This window comes from Bombina bombina, chromosome 7, assembly GCF_027579735.1.
Source record: "Bombina bombina isolate aBomBom1 chromosome 7, aBomBom1.pri, whole genome shotgun sequence".
NCBI classification, from domain to species: Eukaryota; Metazoa; Chordata; class Amphibia; order Anura; family Bombinatoridae; genus Bombina; species Bombina bombina.
The window spans coordinates 548,071,461-548,094,735 of record NC_069505.1 but is presented as its reverse complement, the minus strand read 5'-3'; the positions used below and the strand labels follow the sequence as shown (position 1 = coordinate 548,094,735).

Genomic DNA, 23,275 nt, shown 5'->3' with positions numbered 1-23,275 from the left:
AGAGAGAGAAGAAAGAGAGAGAGAGAGAGACAGAGAGAGAGAGGGGGGGGGAAGAAAGAGAGAGAGAAGAAAAAGAAATAAAGAAAGAAAGAGAGATGAAAGAAAGAAAGAAAGAAAGAGAAGAAAGAAAGAGAGATAAGAAAGAGAGAGAGAGAGATGAAAGAGAGAGAGAAGAAGAAGAAATAGAAAAAAGAAAGAAAGAGAGAGAGAGAGAGAAGAAAGAGAAAGAAAGAAAAAGAGAGAGAAGAAAGAGAGTGAAGAAAGAGATAGAGAAGAAAGAGAGAAGAAAGAAAGAGAGAGAGAAGAAAGAAAGAAAGAAAGAAAGAAAAAAGAAAGAAAAAGAAAGAAAGAAAGAAAGAAAGAAAAAGAAAGAAAGAGAGGGAGAAGAAAGAGAGAGAGAGAAGAAAGAGAGAGAGAAAGAGAGAGAGAAGAAAGAGAGATAGAGGAAAGAGAGAAAGAGAGAGAAGAAAGAAAGAGGGAAAGAGAGAAGAAAGAGAGAGAGAGAGAGAGAGAAGAAAGAGAGAGAGAGAGGAAAGAGAGAGAGAAGATAGAGAGAGAGAGAAGAAAGAAAGAGAGAGAGAGAGAGAGAGAGAGAGAGAGAGAGAGAGAGAGAAAAGAGAGAAAGAGAGAAGAAAGAAAAAGAGAGAGAGAGAGAGGGGAAAGAGAGAGAGAGAAGATAGAGAGAGAGAGAGAGAGAAGAAAGAGAGAGAGAGGAAAGAGAGAAAGAAAGAGAAGAAAGAGAAAGAGAGAGAAGAAAGAGAAAGAGAGAGAAGAAAGAAAGAGAGAGAAGAAAGAAAGAGAGAAAGAGAGAGAAGAAAGAGAGAAAGAGAGAGAAGAAAGAAAGAGAGAGAGAGAGAGAGAGAGGGGAAAGAAAGAGAGAGAAGATAGAGAGAGAGAAGAAAGAGAGAGAGAGAAGAAAGAGAGAGAAGAAAGAGAGAGAGAGGAAAGAGAGAAAGAGAGAGAAGAAAGAGAAAGAGAGAGAAGAAAGAAAGAGAGAGAAGAAAGAGAGAGAGAAGAAAGAGAGAGAGAGGAAAGAGAGAAAGAGAGAGAAGAAAGAGAAAGAGAGAGAAGAAAGAAAGAGAGAAAGAGAGAGAAGAAAGAGAGAAAGAGAGAGAGAGAGAGAGAAGAAGAAGAAAGAGAGAGAAGAATGAGAGAGAGAAGAAAGAGAGAGAAGAATGAGAGAGAGAAGAAAGAGAGAGAACAAAAGAAAGAAATTTACTTTTGACCTCCAGCATTGGTACTGGAGGACTTAATGATAAGCTGCTGTCTCTCCCTGAGTTGGAAGAGAATAGGACATTGGTCCACAGATAAGACTTTCTCATTTTACGTGCATATATGTGTTGCATTTACCATTTTGTATTACATTGAGTATATATAGTGTGCGCAGTTCTTTTAGCCTGTGTTTTTTTACACAGATTTCTTTGTTTATATATATATACTTCCATTTGTTGCCAAGCACTCAGTCATACATTTAAGATCAATATGCCTGAATGCTATCCTTTCCTTATATATATATTTGTCAAAATGTGGTAAAAGCACTCCTGGTGATCCAGTATTGCGGCCATCAAGCCAGTAGTGCCCAGGGGGCTCTTCAAGCCGTACATATAATTCTGAAGAGTATGGAAGGCACTCACTAGGTCTTTACAGCAAACTAATCCTTTATTAGTTACAATAAAGGATTAGTTTGCTGTAAATACCTAGTGAGTGTCTTCCATACTCTTCAGAATTATATATATATATAAGAGAAAGAGAAAGAAAGAGAGAGAGAGAGAAAGAAAGAAAGAAAGAGAGAAAGAAAGAAAGAAAGAAAGAGAAAAAAGAGAGAGAGAGAGAAAGAAAGAACGAGAGAGAGAAAACGAGAGAGAGAAAAATGAAAGAAAGTGAAAAAGAGAGAGAGAAAGAAAGATAGAAAGAGAAAAAGAGAGAGAGAGAAGAAAGAGAGAGATAGAGAGAGAGAGAGAGAGAGAGAGAGAGAGAGAGAAAGAGAGAAAGAAAGAAAGAAAGTGAGAGAGAAAGAAAGAAAGTGAGAGAGAAAGAAAGAAAGTGAGAGAGAAAGAGAGAGAGAAGAAAGAGAAAGAAAGAAAGGAAGGAAGGAAGGAAGAAAGAAAGAGAGAGAGAGAGATGAAAGAGAAAGAAATAAAGAAAGAGAGAGAAGAAAGAGAGATAAGGAGAGAGAGAGAGAGAGAGAGAGAGAAAAGAAAGAGAGAGACATGAAAGAGAGAGAGAGAGAAGAAGAAAGATAAAGAAAAAAGAATGAAAGAGAGAGAGAAGAAAGAGAAAGAAAGAAAAAGAGAGAAGACAGAGAGATAGAATAGAGAGAGAGAAGAAAGAGAGAAGAAAGAAAGAAAGAGAGAGAGAGATGAAAGAGAGAGAGAGAAGAAAAAAAGAAAGAAAGGAAGAAAGAAAGAAAGAAAGAAAGAAAGAGCGGGAGAAGAAAGAGAGAGAGAGAGAGAGAGAGAGAGAGAGAGAGAGAGAAAGAAGAAAGAGAGAGAGAAAGAAGAAAGAGAGAGAGAAAGAGAGAGTGAGGGAGAGAGAGAGAAAGAGAGTGAGAAGAAAGAGAGAGAGGAAAGAGAGAGAGAGAAGAAAGAGAAAGAGAGAGAGAGAGAAGAAAGAAAGAGAGAAATAGAGAGAAGAAAGAGTGAGAGAGAAGAAAGAAATAGAGAAAGAGAGAAAAGAAAGAGAGAGAGGAAAGAGAGAGAAGATAGAGAGACGAAAGAGAGAGAGAGGAAAGAGAGAGAACGAGTGGAAGAAACAGAGAAATAGAGAGAAGAAAGAAAGAGAAAGAGAGAGAAGAAAGAAAGAGAGAAAGAGATAGAAGAAAGAAAGAGAGAGAGAGAGAAGAAGAAAGAGAGAGAAGAATGAGAGAGAGAAGAAAGAGAGAGAGAGAGAAGAAAGAGAAAGAGAGAAGAAAGAGAAAGAGAGAACGCAAGAAACAAAGAGAGAGAGAAGAAAGAGAGAGAAAGAGAGAGATGAAAGAGAGAGAGAGAAGAAAGAGAAAAGGAGAGAGAGAAGAAAGAGAAAAAAAAGAAAGAGAGAGAGAAAAAAGAGAGAGAGAGAAGAAAGAGAGAAGAAAGAGAAAGAAAGAAAGAAAGAGAAAAGAAAGAGAGAGAGAAGAAAGAGAATGAATGAAAGAATGAAAGAGAGAGAGAGAAGAGAGTGAGAGAGGAAAGAAAGAGAAAGAGAGAAAGAAGAAAGAGATAGAGAAGGAGAGAGATAAGAGAGAGAGAGAAGAAAGAGAGAGAGAGAGAGAGAGAGAGAGAGAAGAAAGAAAGAGAGAGAGAAGAAAGAGATAGAGAGGAAAGTGAGAGAGAGGAAAGAAAGAGAGAGAGAAGAAAGAGAGAGAGAAGAAAGAGAGAGAGAAGAAAGAGAGAGGGGAAGAGAGAGAAAGAGAGAGAAGGAGAGAGAAGAAAGAGAGAGAGAAGAAAGAGAGAGAGAGAAGAAAGCGAGAGAGAGAAGAAAGAGAGAGAGAAGAAAGAGAGAGAAGAAAGAGAGAGAAAGAGAGAGTGAAGAAAGAGAGAGAGAGAGAGAGAGAGAGAGAGAGAGAGAGAGAAGAAAGAAAGAGAGAGAGAAGAAAGAGATAGAGATTATAGAGAGAGAGAGAGAGAGAGAGAGAGAAGAAAGAGTGTGACTGTGTGAAGAACGAGAGAGAGAAGAACGTGAGAGAGGGGAAGAGAGAGGGGAAGAGAGAGAAAGAGAGAGAAGGAGAGAGAAGAGAGAGAGAAGAAAGAGAGAGAGAAGAAAGAGAGAGAGAAGAAAGAGAGAGAGAGAAAGAGAGAGTGAAGAAAGAGAGAGAGAGAGAGAGAGAAGAAAGAAAGAGAGAGAGATAAGAAAGAGAGAGAAGAAAGAGAGAGAGAAGAAAGAGAGAGAAGAAAGAGAGAGAGAAGAAAGAGAAAGAAAGAGAGAGAAGAAAGAGAAAGAAAGAAAGAAAGAAAGAAAGAAAAGAAAGAAAAATAAAGGAAGAGAGCTGTTGTTTAACAAGTGATGGTTTTCTCTCATTTGCTTTTTTTCATACCTTTTCTACCTTTAGATCTTCAGCCACTCGAGCAAAGTTAAAGCAGGAAAAAACTGCAGAGAGAAATAAAGGAATTAATATTGAAGGGCTATAATAACCCCCCCCCCCCAAAAAAAAAAAATTGTATGATTCTTATAGACTATACAGTTGATTTCAATTTTCAAATTGGCTTCATTCTCTTGATATCCTTTGTTGAAAAGTATACCTAGGTAGGCTCAGGAGCAGCAGTCCACTACTAGGAGCTAGCTGCTGATTGGTAGCTTCACTTATATGCTCTTTGTCATTGGTTCCCTGATGTTTTCAGCTTGCACCCGGTACTGCATTGCTGCTCCTTCAACAAAAAATGCCAAGAGTACAAAGCAAATTTGATAATAGAAGGGAAAAAAAATATTTAAAAGTGTATTTTCTGTCTGAATCATTAAAGAAAAAAAATGTGGGTTTTGTAAGCTTCATATTTTGTATCATGTCAATTAACCCCTTGTGCCACCTGGATGTAGGTACTATGTCACACAGTACTTTGCCCAGCATACTGGGTTGACCTAGTACCTACGTCCAGCACAGAGGCGCATGTTACAGTCCCTGCTTTAAGCTTAGACAGTGGAGAATTCAGCTGGGGCAGAAGGCATCTGCCTTCATATGTTAAGGGAATACGGATAATGATCCCTTGCCATATGAAGCCAGACTGTCTGCCACTAACAAACATGGTGGTGGACAGTGGGAGGGTAAAAAAAGCATTTGGGAGGAATCAGGGAGGTGGGAGGGTGCGGAGGGACCCTATATTACAGAAATTAGAAAAAAATATAAATTTATATTCAAACAAAAAGCTTAACTACATAATGGCAGACTATAAGAAGGTGGTGACCAGTGTTTGTGTGTGTGTGGGGGGGTGGGGGGGTGGTGGAGGGCAGAGAAGAGAGCTGTTTGGGAGGGATCAGGTAGAGATCAGGGGTGGAAGGTGTCAGGTAGTAGATGTGTGGGCCTAGATCAATTCTTTGGGTTGTCTAGTTTAAATATATATATAGCTGTACACTGTATATTGTGTAGACCTGACATCACTGTATGTAATAGTACTAGCTGTGCACTGTATATTGTGTACACCTGACATCACTGTATGTAACAGTACTAGCTGTGCACAGTATATTGTGTATACCTGACATCACTGTATGTAACAGTACTAGCTGTGCACTGTATATTGTGTACACCTGATATCACTGTATGTAATAGTACTAGCTGTGCACTGTATATTGTGTACACCAGACATCACTGTATGTAATATTTCTAGCTGTGCACTGTATATTGTGTACACCTGACATCCCTGTATGTAATAGTACTAGCTGTGCACAGTATTGTATACACCTGACATCACTGTATGTAATAGTACTAGCTGTGCACTGTATATTATGTACACCTGACATCACTGTATGTAATAGTACTAGCTGTGCACAGTACTGTATACACCTGACATCACTGTATGTAATAGTACTAGCTGTGCACAGTATTGTATACACCTGGCATCACTGTATGTAATAGTACTAGCTGTGCACAGTATTGTATACACCTGACATCACTGTATGTAATAGTACTAGCTGTGCACAGTATTGTATACACCTGACATCACTGTATGTAATAGTACTAGCTGTGCACTGTATATTGTATACACCTGACATCACTGTATGTAATAGTACTAGCTGTGCACAGTATTGTATACACCTGACATCACTGTATGTAATAGTACAAGCTGTGCACTGTATATTATGTACACCTGACATCACTGTAGGTAATAGTACTAGCTGTGCACAGTATTGTATACACCTGACATCACTGTATGTAATAGTACTAGCTGTGCACTGTATATTGTATACACCTGACATCACTGTATGTAATAGTACTAGCTGTGCACTGTATATTGTGTACACCTGACATCACTGTATGTAATAGTACAAGCTGTGCACTGTATATTATGTACACCTGACATCACTGTATGCAATAGTACTAGCTGTGCACAGTATTGTATACACCTGACATCACTGTATGTAATAGTACTAGCTGTGCACTGTATATTGTATACACCTGACATCACTTTATGTAATAGTACTAGCTGTGCACAGTAAATTATATACACCTGACATCACTGTATGTAATAGTACTAGCTGTGCACAGTATATTGTGTACACCTGACATCACTGTATGTAATAGTACAAGCTGTGCACTGTATATTATGTACACCTGACATCCCTGTATGTAATAGTACTAGCTGTGCACAGTATATTGTGTACACCTTACATCACTGGCTGTGACAATAGTAGCTGTTCACAATATATTGTGTACACGTGACATTTCTGTATGTAATAGTACTAGCTGGGCATAGTATATTGTGTACACCTGACATCACTGTATGTAATAGTACTAGCTGTGCACTGTATATTGTGTACACCTGACATCACTGTATGTAATAGTACTAGCTGTGCACTGTATATTGTGTACACCAGACATCACTGTATGTAATAGTACAAGCTGTGCACTGTATATTGTGTACACCTGACATCACTGTATGTAATAGTACTAGCTGTGCAAAGTATATTGTGTACACCTGGCATCACTGTATGTAATAGTACTAACTGTGCACTGTATATTGTGTATACCTGACATCACTGTATGTAATAGTACTAGCTGTGCACTGTATATTGTGTACACCTTACATTACTGTATGTAATAGTACTAGCTGTGCACTGTATATTGTGTACACCTGACATCACTGTATGTAATAGTACTAGCTGTGCACTGTATATTATGTACACCTTACATCACTGTATGTAATAGTACTAGCTGTGCACCGTATATTGTGTACACCTGACATCACTGTATGTAATAGTACTAGCTGTGCACTGTATATTGTGTACACCAGACATCACTGTATGTAATAGTACTAGCTGTGCACTGTGTATTGTGTACACCTGACATCACTGTATGTAATAATACTAGCTGTGCACAGTATATTGTATACATCTGACATCACTGTATGTAATAGTACTAGATGTGCACTGTATATTGTGTATACCTGACATCACTGTATGTAATAGTACTAGCTGTGCACTGTATATTGTGTACACCTGACATCACTGTATGTAATAGTACTAGCTGTGCACAGTATATTGTATACATCTGACATCACTGTATGTAATAGTACTAGCTGTGCACTGTATATTATATACACCTGAGATCACTGTATGTAATAGTACTAGCTGTGCACAGTATATTGTATACATCTGACATCACTGTATGTAATATTACTAGCTGTGCACAGTATATTGTATACATCTGACATCACTGTATGTAATAGTACTAGCTGTGCACTGTATATTGTGTACACCTGACATCACTGTATATAATAGTACTAGCTGTGCACTGTATATTGTGTACACCTGACATCACTGTATGTAATAGTACTAGCTGTGCACTGTATATTGTATACATCTGACATCACTGTATGTAATAGTACTAGCTGTGCACTGTATATTGTGTGCACCTGACATCACTGTATATAATAGTACTATCTGTGCACTGTATATTGTATACACCTGACATCACTGTATGTAATAGTACTAGCTGTGCACTGTATATTATGTACACCTGACATCACTGTATGTAATAGTACTAGCTGTGCACAGTATTGTATACACCTGACATCACTGTATGTAATTGTACTAGCTGTGCACAGTATTGTATACACCTGACATCACTGTATGTAATAGTACTAGCTGTGCACAGTATTGTATACACCTGGCATCACTAAATGTAATAGTACTAGCTGTGCACAGTATTGTATACACCTGACATCACTGTATGTAATAGTACTAGCTGTGCACAGTATTGTATACACCTGACATCACTGTATGTAATAGTACTAGCTGTGCACTGTATATTGTATACACCTGACATCACTGTATGTAATAGTACTAGCTGTGCACAGTATTGTATACACCTGACATCACTGTATGTAATAGTACTAGCTGTGCACAGTATTGTATACACCTGACATCACTGTATGTAATAGTACTAGCTGTGCACTGTATATTGTGTACACCTGACATCACTGTATGTAATAGTACAAGCTGTGCACTGTATATTATGTACACCTGACATCACTGTATGTAATAGTACTAGCTGTGCACAGTATTGTATACACCTGACATCACTGTATGTAATAGTACTAGCTGTGCACTGTATATTGTATACACCTGACATCACTTTATGTAATAGTACTAGCTGTGCACAGTAAATTATATACACCTGACATCACTGTATGTAATAGTACTAGCTGTGCACAGTATATTATGTACACCTGACATCACTGTATGTAATAGTACTAGCTGTGCACAGTATATTGTGTACACCTTACATCACTGGCTGTGACAATAGTAGCTGTTCACAATATATTGTGTACACGTGACATTTCTGTATGTAATAGTACTAGCTGTGCATAGTATATTGTGTACACCTGACATCACTGTATGTAATAGTACTAGCTGTGCACTGTATATTGTGTACACCTGACATCACTGTATGTAATAGTACTAGCTGTGCACTGTATATTGTGTACACCAGACATCACTGTATGTAATAGTACTAGCTGTGCACTGTATATTGTGTACACCTGACATCACTGTATGTAATAGTACTAGCTGTGCAAAGTATATTGTGTACACCTGACATCACTGTATGTAATAGTACTAACTGTGCACTGTATATTGTGTATACCTGACATCACTGTATGTAATAGTACTAGCTGTGCACTGTATATTGTGTACACCTGACATTACTGTATGTAATAGTACTAGCTGTGCACTGTATATTATGTACACCTGACATCACTGTATGTAATAGTACTAGCTGTGCACTGTATATTGTGTACACCAGACATCACTGTATGTAATAGTACTAGCTGTGCACTGTATATTGTGTACACCTGACATCACTGTATGTAATAGTACTAGCTGTGCAAAGTATATTGTGTACACCTGACATCACTGTATGTAATAGTACTAACTGTGCACTGTATATTGTGTATACCTGACATCACTGTATGTAATAGTACTAGCTGTGCACCGTATATTGTGTACACCTGACATCACTGTATGTAATAGTACTAGCTGTGCACTGTATATTGTGTACACCTGACATCACTGTATGTAATACTACTAGCTGTGCACAGTATATTGTATACATCTGACATCACTGTATGTAATAGTACTAGATGTGCACTGTATATTGTGTATACCTGACATCACTGTATATAATAGTACTAGCTGTGCACTGTATATTGTGTACACCTGACATCACTGTATGTAATACTACTAGATGTGCATTGTATATTGTGTATACCTGACATCACTGTATGTAATAGTACTAGCTGTGCACTGTATATTGTGTACACCTGACATCACTGTATGTAATAGTACTAGCTGTGCACAGTATATTGTATACATCTGACATCACTGTATGTAATAGTACTAGCTGTGCACAGTATATTGTATACACCTGACATCACTGTATATAATAGTACTAGCTGTGCACTGTATATTATGTACACCTGACATCACTGTATGTAATAGTACTAGCTGTGCACAGTATATTGTATACATCTGACATCACTGTATGTAATAGTACTAGCTGTGCACTGTATATTGTGTACATCTGACATCACTGTATGTAATAGTACTAGCTGTGAACAGTATATTGTATACACCTGACATCACTGTATATAATAGTACTAGCTGTGCACTGTATATTATGTACACCTGACATCACTGTATGTAATAGTACTAGCTGTGTGCAGTATATTGTGTACATCTGACATCACTGTATGTAATAGTACTAGCTGTGCACAGTATATTGTGTACACCTGACATCACTGTATGTAATAGTACTAGCTGTGCACTGTATATTGTGTATACCTGACATCACTGTATGTAATAGTACTAGCTGTGCACAGTATATTGTGTACACCTTACATCACTGTATGTAATAGTACTAGCTGTGCATAGTATGTTATGTACACCTGACATCACTGTATGTAATAGTACTAGCTGTGCACAGTATATTGTATACATCTGACATCACTGTATGTAATAGTACTAGCTGTGCACAGTATATTGTATACATCTGACATCACTGTATGTAATAGTACTAGCTGTGCACAGTATTGTATACACCTGACATCACTGTATGTAATAGTACTAGCTGTGCACTGCATATTGTGTACACCTGACATCACTGTATGTAATAGTACTAGCTGTGCACAGTATATTATGTACACCTGACATCACTGTATGTAATAGTACTAGCTGTGCACAGTATATTGTATACATCTGACATCACTGTATGTAATAGTACTAGCTGTGCACAGTATTGTATACATCTGACATCACTCTATGTAATAGTACTAGCTGTGCACAGTATTGTATACACCTGACATCACTGTATATAATAGTACTAGCTGTGCACTGTATATTATGTACACCTGACATCACTGTATGTAATAGTACTAGCTGTGCACAGTATATTGTATACATCTGACATCACTGTATGTAATAGTACTAGCTGTGCACAGTATATTGTATACATCTGACATCACTGTATGTAATAGTACTAGCTGTGCACTGTATATTGTGTACACCTGACATCACTGTATATAATAGTACTAGCTGTGCACTGTATATTGTGTACACCTGACATCACTGTATATAATAGTACTAGCTGTGCACTGTATATTGTATACACCTGACATCACTGTATGTAATAGTACTAGCTGTGCACTGTATATTATGTACACCTGACATCACTGTATGTAATAGTACTAGTTGTGCACAGTATTGTATACACCTGACATCACTGTATGTAATAGTACTAGCTGTGCACTGTATATTGTATACATCTTTCATCACTGTATGTAATAGTACTAGCTGTGCACTGTATATTGTGTACACCTGACATCACTGTATATAATAGTACTAGCTGTGCACTGTATATTGTACACACCTGACATCACTGTATGTAATAGTACTAGCTGTGCACTGTATATTGTGTACACCCGACATCACTGTATGTAATAGTACTAGCTGTGCACTGTATATTATGTACACCTGACATCACTGTATGTAATAGTACTAGCTGTGCACAGTATTGTATTCACCTGACATCACTGTATGTAATAGTACTAGCTGTGCACTGTATATTGTATACACCTGACATCACTGTATGTAATAGTACTAGCTGTGCACTGTATATTGTGTACACCTGACATCACTGTATGTAATAGTACTAGCTGTGTACTGTATATTGTGTACACCTGACATCACTGTATGTAATAGTACTAGCTGTGCACAGTATTGTATACACCTGACATCACTGTATGTAATAGTGCTAGCTGTGCACTGTATATTGTATACACCTGACATCACTGTATGTAATAGTACTAGCTGTGCACAGTATATTGTGTACACCTGACATCACTGTATGTAATAGTACTAGCTGTGTACTGTATATTGTGTACACCTGACATCACTGTATGTAATAGTACTAGCTGTGCACAGTATATTGTGTACACCTTACATCACTGTATGTAATAGTACTAGCTGTGCATAGTATGTTATGTACACCTGACATCACTGTATGTAATAGTACTAGCTGTGCACAGTATATTGTATACATCTGACATCACTGTATGTAATAGTACTAGCTGTGCACAGTATATTGTATACATCTGACATCACTGTATGTAATAGTACTAGCTGTGCACAGTATTGTATACACCTGACATCACTGTATGTAATAGTACTAGCTGTGCACTGCATATTGTGTACACCTGACATCACTGTATGTAATAGTACTAGCTGTGCACAGTATATTATGTACACCTGACATCACTGTATGTAATAGTACTAGCTGTGCACAGTATATTGTATACATCTGACATCACTGTATGTAATAGTACTAGCTGTGCACAGTATTGTATACATCTGACATCACTCTATGTAATAGTACTAGCTGTGCACAGTATTGTATACACCTGACATCACTGTATATAATAGTACTAGCTGTGCACTGTATATTATGTACACCTGACATCACTGTATGTAATAGTACTAGCTGTGCACAGTATATTGTATACATCTGACATCACTGTATGTAATAGTACTAGCTGTGCACAGTATATTGTATACATCTGACATCACTGTATGTAATAGTACTAGCTGTGCACTGTATATTGTGTACACCTGACATCACTGTATATAATAGTACTAGCTGTGCACTGTATATTGTGTACACCTGACATCACTGTATATAATAGTACTAGCTGTGCACTGTATATTGTATACACCTGACATCACTGTATGTAATAGTACTAGCTGTGCACTGTATATTATGTACACCTGACATCACTGTATGTAATAGTACTAGTTGTGCACAGTATTGTATACACCTGACATCACTGTATGTAATAGTACTAGCTGTGCACTGTATATTGTATACATCTGACATCACTGTATGTAATAGTACTAGCTGTGCACTGTATATTGTGTACACCTGACATCACTGTATATAATAGTACTAGCTGTGCACTGTATATTGTACACACCTGACATCACTGTATGTAATAGTACTAGCTGTGCACTGTATATTGTGTACACCCGACATCACTGTATGTAATAGTACTAGCTGTGCACTGTATATTATGTACACCTGACATCACTGTATGTAATAGTACTAGCTGTGCACAGTATTGTATTCACCTGACATCACTGTATGTAATAGTACTAGCTGTGCACTGTATATTGTATACACCTGACATCACTGTATGTAATAGTACTAGCTGTGCACTGTATATTGTGTACACCTGACATCACTGTATGTAATAGTACTAGCTGTGTACTGTATATTGTGTACACCTGACATCACTGTATGTAATAGTACTAGCTGTGCACAGTATTGTATACACCTGACATCACTGTATGTAATAGTGCTAGCTGTGCACTGTATATTGTATACACCTGACATCACTGTATGTAATAGTACTAGCTGTGCACTGTATATTGTGTACACCTGACATCACTGTATGTAATAGTACTAGCTGTGTACTGTATATTGTGTACACCTGACACCACTGTATGTAATAGTACTAGCTGTGCACTGTATATTGTATACATCTGACATCACTGTATGTAATAGTACTAGCTGTGCACTGTATATTGTGTACACCTGACATCACTGTATATAATAGTACTAGCTGTGCACTGTATATTGTATACACCTGACATCACTGTATGTAATAGTACTAGCTGTGTACTGCCTGCTTTAGACCTCATTATTAGGTCAGATCACAATACATATGTTATTAATGATGTAAACAAGGATTCCCCAGTCTACTGCTCCAGTTCTAGTTTAAATGGCCCCTATTAGGAACCTACCTTCTCTTATAGGGTCATTCCTTAATACCACATAGGGATAGTTCTCACAAACTGCATGACGTAAATACAAACGGATATCTGAATCTGTAACAGGGTTTGGTCCACCTAAGGAAGTTTACAAACAGAAGAGAAAGAATGAAGACAAAATACATTTCAATTTGTGGTAAAGTTGCATTTCCTGGAAAGGAAATCTCAGTTAAAGTTATATGAAACCCAAAATTTTTCTTTTCAGATTAAGAGATTATATATATAAAAAAAAAATCTAATTTACTTCTATTTTAACATTTTCTTCGTTCTCTTGGTATCTTTTTTTTTTTAAAAAGCACAGATGTAAGCTCAGGAACGTGCACGTATCTGGAGCACTATATAGTGGCAGTTTTGCAAGAATGTTATCCAACACTAGATGGCAGCACTATTTCCTGCCATGTAGTACCTACTTAGGTATCTCTTCAACAAAGAATACCATGTGAACGAAGCAAATTTGAATCCTTTTAAAAATATTATGTTCTGTCTGTCTGAATAACACAATAATTTATTTTGGGTTTCATATCCTTTTAATTATGCTGAATATCATTACTCTTGTTTTTGTGGAATGTCTTGGTATGTGACTTTAAATAAAGAGATGTGGAATGTGTAGGTATGTGACTTTAAATAAAGAGATGTGGAATGTGTCCTTATGAACCAATCAGCAACTTGTTCCTAGGTATGAGTTGTGCACTCTATATCAATTCAATTAGCTTTAATAAAACCTTTTTAAAGCAAAAAATAAATAAATGTCTTATTACTGCACTTTCATTTGTATTTCAGAAATTGGTTCAATTTTAAGGGACTTTCTACTGTAATAATTATACTATTGTTTATAATTTGATTATTCATTTTGTTTTATTGTATTGCTGTGTACAGATAATTATGTCACAGACCTTCATAGTCATCTTTTTGGTTGTATAACATAATTATTAAAAAATATGCCTGTATAATAACAAATAAACAGGTACCCTTAGAGTTGTGTAAAAAAAATATTCCTTATCGCATTACAAACATGTACAGATGCCCTCTATGGCTAGAGAAAAGCATATTTATCCTTCAGTAAAGCAACTGGTTCTAGACAATAAAGCATTTAAAATATGCTTCAATTCACTTCAAAAGTTGGATTGTTACTAGGGATGGGTGAATGTTTTGCAACATTCAAAAAATTAAACAAATCTTAACACAGTTTGTTTGGTTCGAATTTCAAATGTTTGTGCAACATTCTAACATTCTTTAAACGTAATAGTATTTCTAATGTTTTCTTTAAATATAATATTCTATTCAAATTTTTCTAATAATTGAATTTGAATGATGTAATATTTGAATTGCAAAAATTAGAATTGATATTTTTGTAATAGTATTTTTACTGCTATCTTTAAAAGTAATATCTAAATTATGCAATATTCTAAATAGAAACATTCAAATTGATATGTTTGTTTCTATGATGTATCAATTTTACTAAATGCTCTACCATATGAACTATTAAACTTTTGAATAGTATTTGTTAAATTGAATGATACATTCAAAATTTCGAATGTGGATATTCAATCTAATTATGAACATTCAAAAACAAAAGTAACATTAAAAAAACGGAAATAACTTTCGATTACTGAATTTTAATGAATTTTCTTTCTTATCAACATTAAATTGTCCAAAACAAATGTCCACAGGACTATTTGTTCTACCCATCCCTAGTTTTTACTTTTTGCAGTCTTGACTATTATAGTATTATTAAGTATTAAAATAATGACATCATTATTATATATACTGCCCTATATGGTTATATTTGCATTTTGTTTAATGGATGTAAACAGTTAAATTCTTGATTGAACTATAAAAATATATAAATTGTGATGATGTTATATTTTCCTAGAACTCATGTAACTAAGCACCTATCCCCAGCACTAAATTAGGATTTAAGGTTAACTGATCTTGCACCCAGATGAATCAGAAGCATAGACGTTCTGAAATTTATATTCCTTGGATGTGAGTATCCAGAGCATAGGGACTTAGAAGCATCACTGTAAATTTTGGCATAAACCTCAAGATTACCAACCATGGGCTAGATTTCAACATTAGCGCTTGATATAAGTATATCATTGGCACATTAATTTGCACTCGTATTTCAATTAGAAATTAAGGGTTAATAGGTATATGATATATGGCCATATATTTGACTGCAAAGGGCTATAATTTGTGTATGTATATATATATATATATATATATATATATATATGTGTGTGTGTGTGTCTAAATGATAATGCCATAAAAAAAAAGTGTTTTACTGTACTGTAATATTTCACATCTCAATGTTCTTCACATACAGGAATATGTTATTTTTATATATATTTTTTTTTTATATATATATATATGTTTATACCTATACCTGTATATATGTTCCTATAGATATATATGTATAGATATATTTTTTACATTAACATTATCACACACACACACACACATATATATATATATATATATTTTTTTTTTAATTTTTTTTTTAAAAATGTGAAGAACATAGGAATGTAAAATATGTGTAATGCGCTTTGTGTTTGAAGCTTTAGGTCTAACGCAGTGTCAGGTTAATGCACATGAAATATAGTTATCTTAAGGGGAGTTATTGAAATATGAAATATTAAATATTAAAAAATAATAAGTATGATAATTTTATAGATACTGTAAAAAATATATATAATTATTGTATGGAATATTTTTTCAAACATCTATAAACATTTTAAATAATGATTAAAGGGATACTAAACCCAATTTCTTTCCTAAGATATGGAGAGTCCACAACGTCATTCCAATTACTTGTGGGAATATCACTCCTGGCCAGCAAGAGGAGGCAAAGAGCACTACAGCAAATCTGTTAAGTGTCACTCCCCTACCCATAATCCACAGTCATTCTCTTTGCCTCTGTCAATGGAGGAGGTGAAGTTTGGTGTCTGAAGAAATTAATTCCTTTTCCGGGTACTTTTCCCTGTAAGCAAGGATTTGGGTTTAGCTGAGTCCACGTCAATCTCTTCAGTAGAGTAGTGGTAGCTTTAAAGCAGTTAGGAAGTTGTGAGGTAGTCCTTGGTTGGTTTCTAACATGTTTGCTGCCCTTGGTATAGAAAGCCAGAGTTAGTTACTCTGTTCTTTCTTTTTCTACAGGCCTCTGTAAGGAGTATGTGTCCTTTCACGCCTTGTGAGCTGTCTTCCTGCCAGACAGCTGGATTTGCAGCTTTGTCTTCTAGGTCTGGGAGACTTGCACTTAAGAGGTTCTTTCTGCATCATATATTTGGGACATTCTGAATCCATAGTAAGAATTTGATTCAGGAAGTGTGCAGGCACATATAATGTATGCGGTTAGAGACTTAGGGGTTACCCTCCTTTATGGGATATGAAGGGGTTAACTTTACTTTTGGGCTCATTTGTTTACAATAGTCTTCCCTGTGGTCATTTTTTTTAAATAACTCTGTGTGGGTGTTTTTTGACATTGCTATGCAAGGCTGCAACTCTCCTTGTTCAATGCGATCACGATGGATTACTGTTATGAGAGAACGGCTGACTTAGTCTAAAGGTGTCAGTTCCTCTGTTAGAGCCGGCTTTGATTTGCATGCTTTACTCAGTGGTGCAGTTTCATTTTAGCCGGTCACATGACCCTCCCTTCCTCTCTTAGATATGAAGCGTTGTCGGCTGTGCCATTGAGACCGGCTAGTTTTCTCTTGGTGTAATCTTTTGACTGTCAAGATTTGTTATACCGGAGTGGCACGTAGGCACCTCAGTCCGATGCTGAGGGGTAGAGGTTCATATTGAGGGGATTATTTTGAGGGCAAAATTGTTCTGCAAAAATTTAAAGTGACATCATTTATAAATTTATTTTTCTTGTTATTTTGTTTTAATACTTGTAAGTCATGGAGCAGGAGTCTGTTCCTATGGACAAATGTTTACTGTTTCTAGAGAACCAAATTGTATTACCTATGCAATTTTTTACCTAATGTCTAGATAGAACATTGAAAAGTAAAGATATACTTTTTTGTTTCTGAGCCTAATGTCTCTCAGGATGATGCTGTTCAGGCTATGCCACAGCTTTCTCCTCAAATGTCCCAAGCCTCAAGGGCATCACATACAGTGCCCTGCAGTTCCTCTCAGCGTCCTGGAGGAGCTTATGTGCCATTAGATTTTGCGACACAGATATCTTCTGCAATATCTGCAACATTATCTGCATTTTCCATGATAGGGAAGCACAAGAGGAAATCTAAAAAAAATTCAGAGTGTAAGGTGTCTGTTCCGTCTGCTGCTACGCAGGTTGTTCTCCCTCACAAGTCTGATGAGGAGGATACTTCGGTAGCTTTTGAGGGTGAAATCTCAGTCAGTATAATTCCTTCATCTGATACCAAAGAAGTAAACTTCAGATTTAAACTTGAACACCTTTGCAAATTGTTAAAGGAGGTATTGGCTACTTTGGACGACTCCGATTCTTCTGTTGTTGTCAACCCTAAGAAATCTAGTAAACTTAATAAATACTATGATGTTCCTTCCTCTGTGGAATTGTTCCCTGTTCCAGACCGTGTGACAGATTATTTCACAGGAATGGGAGAAGCCAGGGATACCTTTCTCCCCGTCTCCCGTTTTTAAAAATAGGTTTCCTGTTGCTGACTCCATTAAAGATTCATGGTGCACGGTGCCTAAAGTAGAAGGGGCTCTTTCTACTCTGGCTAAGAGAACTACGATCCCTATAGAGCAGTGTTTCCCAACCCCGGTCCTCAAGTACCCAAAACAAGCCTGGTTTTCATTATAGCTGAACCAGTGCACAGGTGAATTATTGGCTGATCAGTAACCAACCAGCTCTCATCCATCAGCTGATTACTTCATCTGTGCTCTAGTTCAGCTATAATGAAAACCAGGACTGTTGGGGGTACTTGAGGACTGCGGTTGTGAAACACTGCTATAGAGGATAGCTGCTCCTTTAAGGATCCCATGGACAAAAAGCTGGAGGCTTATTTAAAAAAGATGGTCTTCAATGGCAACTTGCAGTTTGTATTGCGACAGTAGCAAGTGCGGAATCTTTGTGGTGTGACGCCTTGTCTGAATCAATTTTAGTAGAGATTCCATTGGAGGAGATCCAAGATAGGATTATGGCTCTCAAACTAGCCAATTCCTTTATTTGTAATGCTAACATGCAAGTTATTAGACTGGGAGCCAATATGTCTTCACTGTCCTAGCCCACAGGGCACTGTTGCTAAAATCTTGGTCAGTTGATGTTACCTCTAAATCCAAGCTTCTGGTGCTTCCTTACAAGGGTAAAACCTTGTTTGGACCTGGTCTGGCAGAAATAATTTTTGATATTAGGGGTGGAAAAGGGTCTTTTCTACCACAAGACATGAAGAACAGGCCTAAAGGAGGTAAAAGTAATCTTCGTTCCTTTAGTAACTTCAAAGGCCAAATGACTTCCTCTCCCTTTTCCAAGTAGGAGCAGTCCAAGTTCTCTTGGAAGCCTAATCAGTTTTGGAACAAGCGGAAGCAATCAAAGAAACCTTCAGCTGAGTCTAAGTCAGCATCGGCCCCTGGTCCGGGATCGGATCAAGTGTGGGGCAGACTTTCCCTGTTTTGTCAAGCATACAAACGAGATGTCCCAAATCCTTGGGCTTTGGGCATGGTATCTCAGGGTTGGAAAATAGAATTCAAAACTTTTCCTCCCAGGGGCAGATTCCTCCTCTCAAGATTATCTGCAGACCAGGTAAAAAAAGAGAGGCATTCTTGAACTGCATTCAGGACCTTTCCTCCCTGGGAGCGATTGTTCCAGTTCCAGTAAGGGAACAGGTTCTTGGATTCTATTCAAAGCTGTTTGTGGTTCCCAAAAAAGAGGTGACTTTTTGACCCATTTTAGACCTAAGGTGCCTCAACAAGTTTCTCAGGGTACCATCCTTCAAAATGGAAACCATTCGTTCCATTCTTCCTTTGGTCCAAGAGGGTCAAGTTCATGACGACCATAGACCTAAAGGATGCCTTTCTTTATGTTCCCATCCACAGGGATCATCACAAGTTCCTGAGATTTGCCTTTCTAGACAATCACTTTCAGTTTGTAGTTCTGGGGGCTCTTTTGGCAGTTATCTGGTCTCAGGGAATTGCAGTGGCGCCCTACCTGGATGACATATTGGTTCAGGTGCCATCTTTTCAACAAGCAAACTCTCATACAGAGATCTTGATGTCTTTTTATGTTCCCATGGATGGAAAGGGAATCTGCAAAAGAGTTCCCTTGTCCCAGCTACAAGGGTGGTTTTCTTAGAATCCATAATAGATTCCTTATCTATGAACATTTTTCTGACAGAGGTTAGAAAATTCAACATTCTTTCCTCTTGCTTCTCTCTTCAGTCTACTGTTCGGTCATCAGTAGCTCAATGTATGGACGTAATTGGTTTGATGGTGGCTTCCATGGACATCATTCCCTTTGCCCGATTCCATTTGAGAGCTATGCAGTTATGCATGCTCAGACAATGGAATGGAAACCATTCAGATCTGTCTAAGAGGATAGCTCTAGACCAGTCGACAAGAGACTCTCTCCCGTTGTTGCTTTCTCAGGATCATCTGTCTCAGGGCACATGCTTCCGGAGACGTTCCTGGGTGATCGTGACCTTCTAGGCTGGGACTCGTTAAAAGGCGCAGGGATTATGGACTCAGGAAGAGTCTGCTCTCCCCATAAACATATTGGAGTTGAGAGCGATTTACAATGCTCTGTTGGCTTGGCCTCAACTGTCCTTAGCCCAGTTTATCAGGTTCCAGTCGGACAACATCTCCTCAGTGGCTTACATCAACCACTAGGGAGGAACTCGGAGTCCCTTAGCCATGAAGTAGGTGGCTCAGATTATTCAGTGGGTGGAAGCTCACAATTGTTGTCTATCTGCCATCCACATTCCAGGAGTGGACAACTGGGAGGCGGATTTCCTGAGCAGATAGACAGACTTTTCATCCCAGGGAGTGGGCTCTCCACCCGGACATGTTCTCCAGGTTAACCCTCAAGTGGGGGATGGCAGAGTTGGATTCGATGGTGTCTCGGCAGAATGACAAGCTTCCAAGGTTCAGTTCAAGGTCAAGAGATCTGCAGGCCGCTCTGATAGATGTCTGGCGGTTCCTTGGGATTTCGGTCTAGCATATCTGTTTCCTCCATTTGCGCTCCTTCCACGAGTCATTGCTCGTATCAAACAGGAGAGAGCATTGGTACTTTTAATAGCTCCTCCATGGCCTCGCAGGATCTGGTATGCAGACCTAGTGATGATGTCATCTCTGCCAACTAGGAAGTTGCCTCTGAGGAAGGACCTTCTAACTCAGGATCCATTCCACCATCCAAATCTCATTTCTCTGAAGTTGACTGCTTGGAGATTCAACGCTTAGTTCTGGCTAAGTGTGGTTTTTCTGAGTCATTGAGACCATGCTCCAGGCTCGCAAGCCTGTCACTCGTAAAATTTACCATAGTGTATGGCGTAAATATCTTTATTGGTGTGAATCAAAGGGTCAGGATTCCTAGAATTTTGTCTTTTCTCCAGGAAGGTCTGGAGAAAGGTTTATCAGTCAGTTCTCTAAAGGGTCAGATTTCTGCACTAACTATTCTTTTACATATACGTCTGGAGGATGTGCCAGAAGGCTTAAAGTGATGGTGAACTCTCCCCTTTATAAAAACAGATTTGGTTAGTGATATTTTAGATGGAGTTTAATTCATCAGTTGTAATGAAGATGAGCTATAACTTACTTTTCAATGTAGATATGAAATTCAAATTCCCCATGTGCTGCCGCCCACTTCAAAAGTCAATTTTTCTGTGAGCTAACGGTTTGAACTGTTCTCCAATCAGCGCTCTTCCCTTTAGGCGCCTTTTGTTGTAGCTAGAGCGTTGATTGGACAACAATTCAAATTGTTAGCTCACAGAAAAATTTACTTTTTAAGTGGGGGGGGGGGGGGCGGAGCACAGGGTATTTGACTTTCATATCTATATTAAAAAGTAAGTTATAGCGCAACTGATGAATTAAACTCCATCTGAAATATCGCTGTACATTCCGGATCTGTTTTATAAAGGGGAGAGTTTACCATCACTTTACGATTATATGAGAATATACTGTATATGTATACACAAGAACACACATACATAACCATAATATAATATTTAACAAATATTTGAATAATATACAGAACTTTATATTATTTAACTCATAGGGGTAGATTTATGAAATGTCGGACAGACATGATTCGCTGTGGTGAACATGTCCGCCCGACATCGCTAAATGCCGACAGTATACGGTATTTACCATTTTACAAGCATTTCTGTTAAAATGCTTGTGCAATGCCGCCCCCTGCACATTCGCAGCCAATCGGCTGCTAGCATGGGGTGTTAATCATCCCTCAGAGGTGGCGGATGAGTTAAAGGGACATGAAACCCAAATATTTTCTTTCATGATTCAGATAGAGAATACAATTTTAAACAATTTTCTAATTTACTTCTATTATCTAATTTGTTTCATTCTCTTGGTATCATTTGTTAAAAGAACAGCAATGCACCACTAGTTTCTAACTGAACACATGGGTGAGCCAATCACAATCAGTATATATATGCAGCCACCAATCAACATCTAGAACCTAGGTACTCTGCTGCTCCTAAACTTGCCTAGATAAACCTTTCAGCAAAGGATAACAAGAGAAGGAAGCAAATTAGATAATAGAAGTAAATTGGAAAGTTGTTTGAAATTGTATTCGCTATCTGAATCATGAAAGAAAATGTTTGGGTTTCATGTCCTGAAAGGAGCAGCGGTCTTACGACTGCAGCTTCTCAACTTTTGTTTCCAGCAAGCCTAAAGGCTCGCGTGGATACAGCTGAATCCGCAGCATAATAAATCTACCCCATGTTTCTAACTGATATTTGTTAAAGTCAGATAAAAAAAGAAGATACTTTTGAATTGCTTTGTCTCACAGTAAGAGACATTTACCATTATAAAAGATCTTGGAAAATACAATTTTCTTCTATTATCAATTTTTCTTTGTTTTCTTGGTATCTTTTGTTGAAAAGCTGGGACCTTTGTTTAGGATAGCCGCCCCATTTCTGGAGCACTATATTGCAGCAGTTTTGCAAGAATGTTATCCATTTGCAAGAGCACTAGATGGCAGCATTACTAGAATGCAAGAGCACTAGATTTCAGCATTACTAGAATGCAAGAGCACTAGATGGCAGCATTACTAGAATGCAAGATCACTAGATGGCAGCATTACTAGAATGCAAGATCACTAGAAGGCAACATTACTAGAATGCAAGAGCACTAGACAGCAGCACTACTAGAATGCAAGAGCACTAGATGGCAGCACTACTAGAATGCAAGAGCACTAGACAGCAGCACTACTAGAATGCAAGAGCACTAGATGGCAGCATTACTAGAATGCAAGAGCACTAGACGGCAGCATTACTAGAATGCAAGAGCACTAGATGGCAGCATTACTAGAATGCAAGAGCACTAGATGGCAGCATTACTAGAATGCAAGAGCACTAGACGGCAGCATTACTAGAATGCAAGAGCACTAGACGGCAGCATTACTAGAATGCAAGAGCACTAGATGGCAGCATTACTAGAATGCAAGAGCACTAGATGGCAGCATTACTACAATGCAAGAGCACTAGATGGCAGCATTACTACAATGCAAGAGCACTAGATGGCAGCACTACTAGAATGCAAGAGCACTAGATGGCAGCACTACTAGAATGCAAGAGCACTAGATGACAGCACTACTAGAATGCAAGAGCACTAGATG

The 23,275-nt window shown here is 37.7% G+C and overlaps 1 protein-coding gene across 2 annotated transcripts in view; it reads right to left on the bottom strand.

Moving 5' to 3' along the window:
* Nucleotides 1-23,275, bottom strand: part of LOC128667000 (uncharacterized) — a 141,277-nt gene that overhangs the window by 32,685 nt on the left and 85,317 nt on the right. For both annotated transcript variants that reach the window (XM_053721853.1, XM_053721854.1), the window contains exons 15-16: nt 13,480-13,584; nt 4,013-4,065 (exon numbers count right to left, since the gene is read on the bottom strand). In XM_053721853.1, the coding sequence (XP_053577828.1) occupies nt 4,013-4,065; nt 13,480-13,584 (158 nt within the window). The remainder of the gene's footprint in view (nt 1-4,012; nt 4,066-13,479; nt 13,585-23,275) is intronic.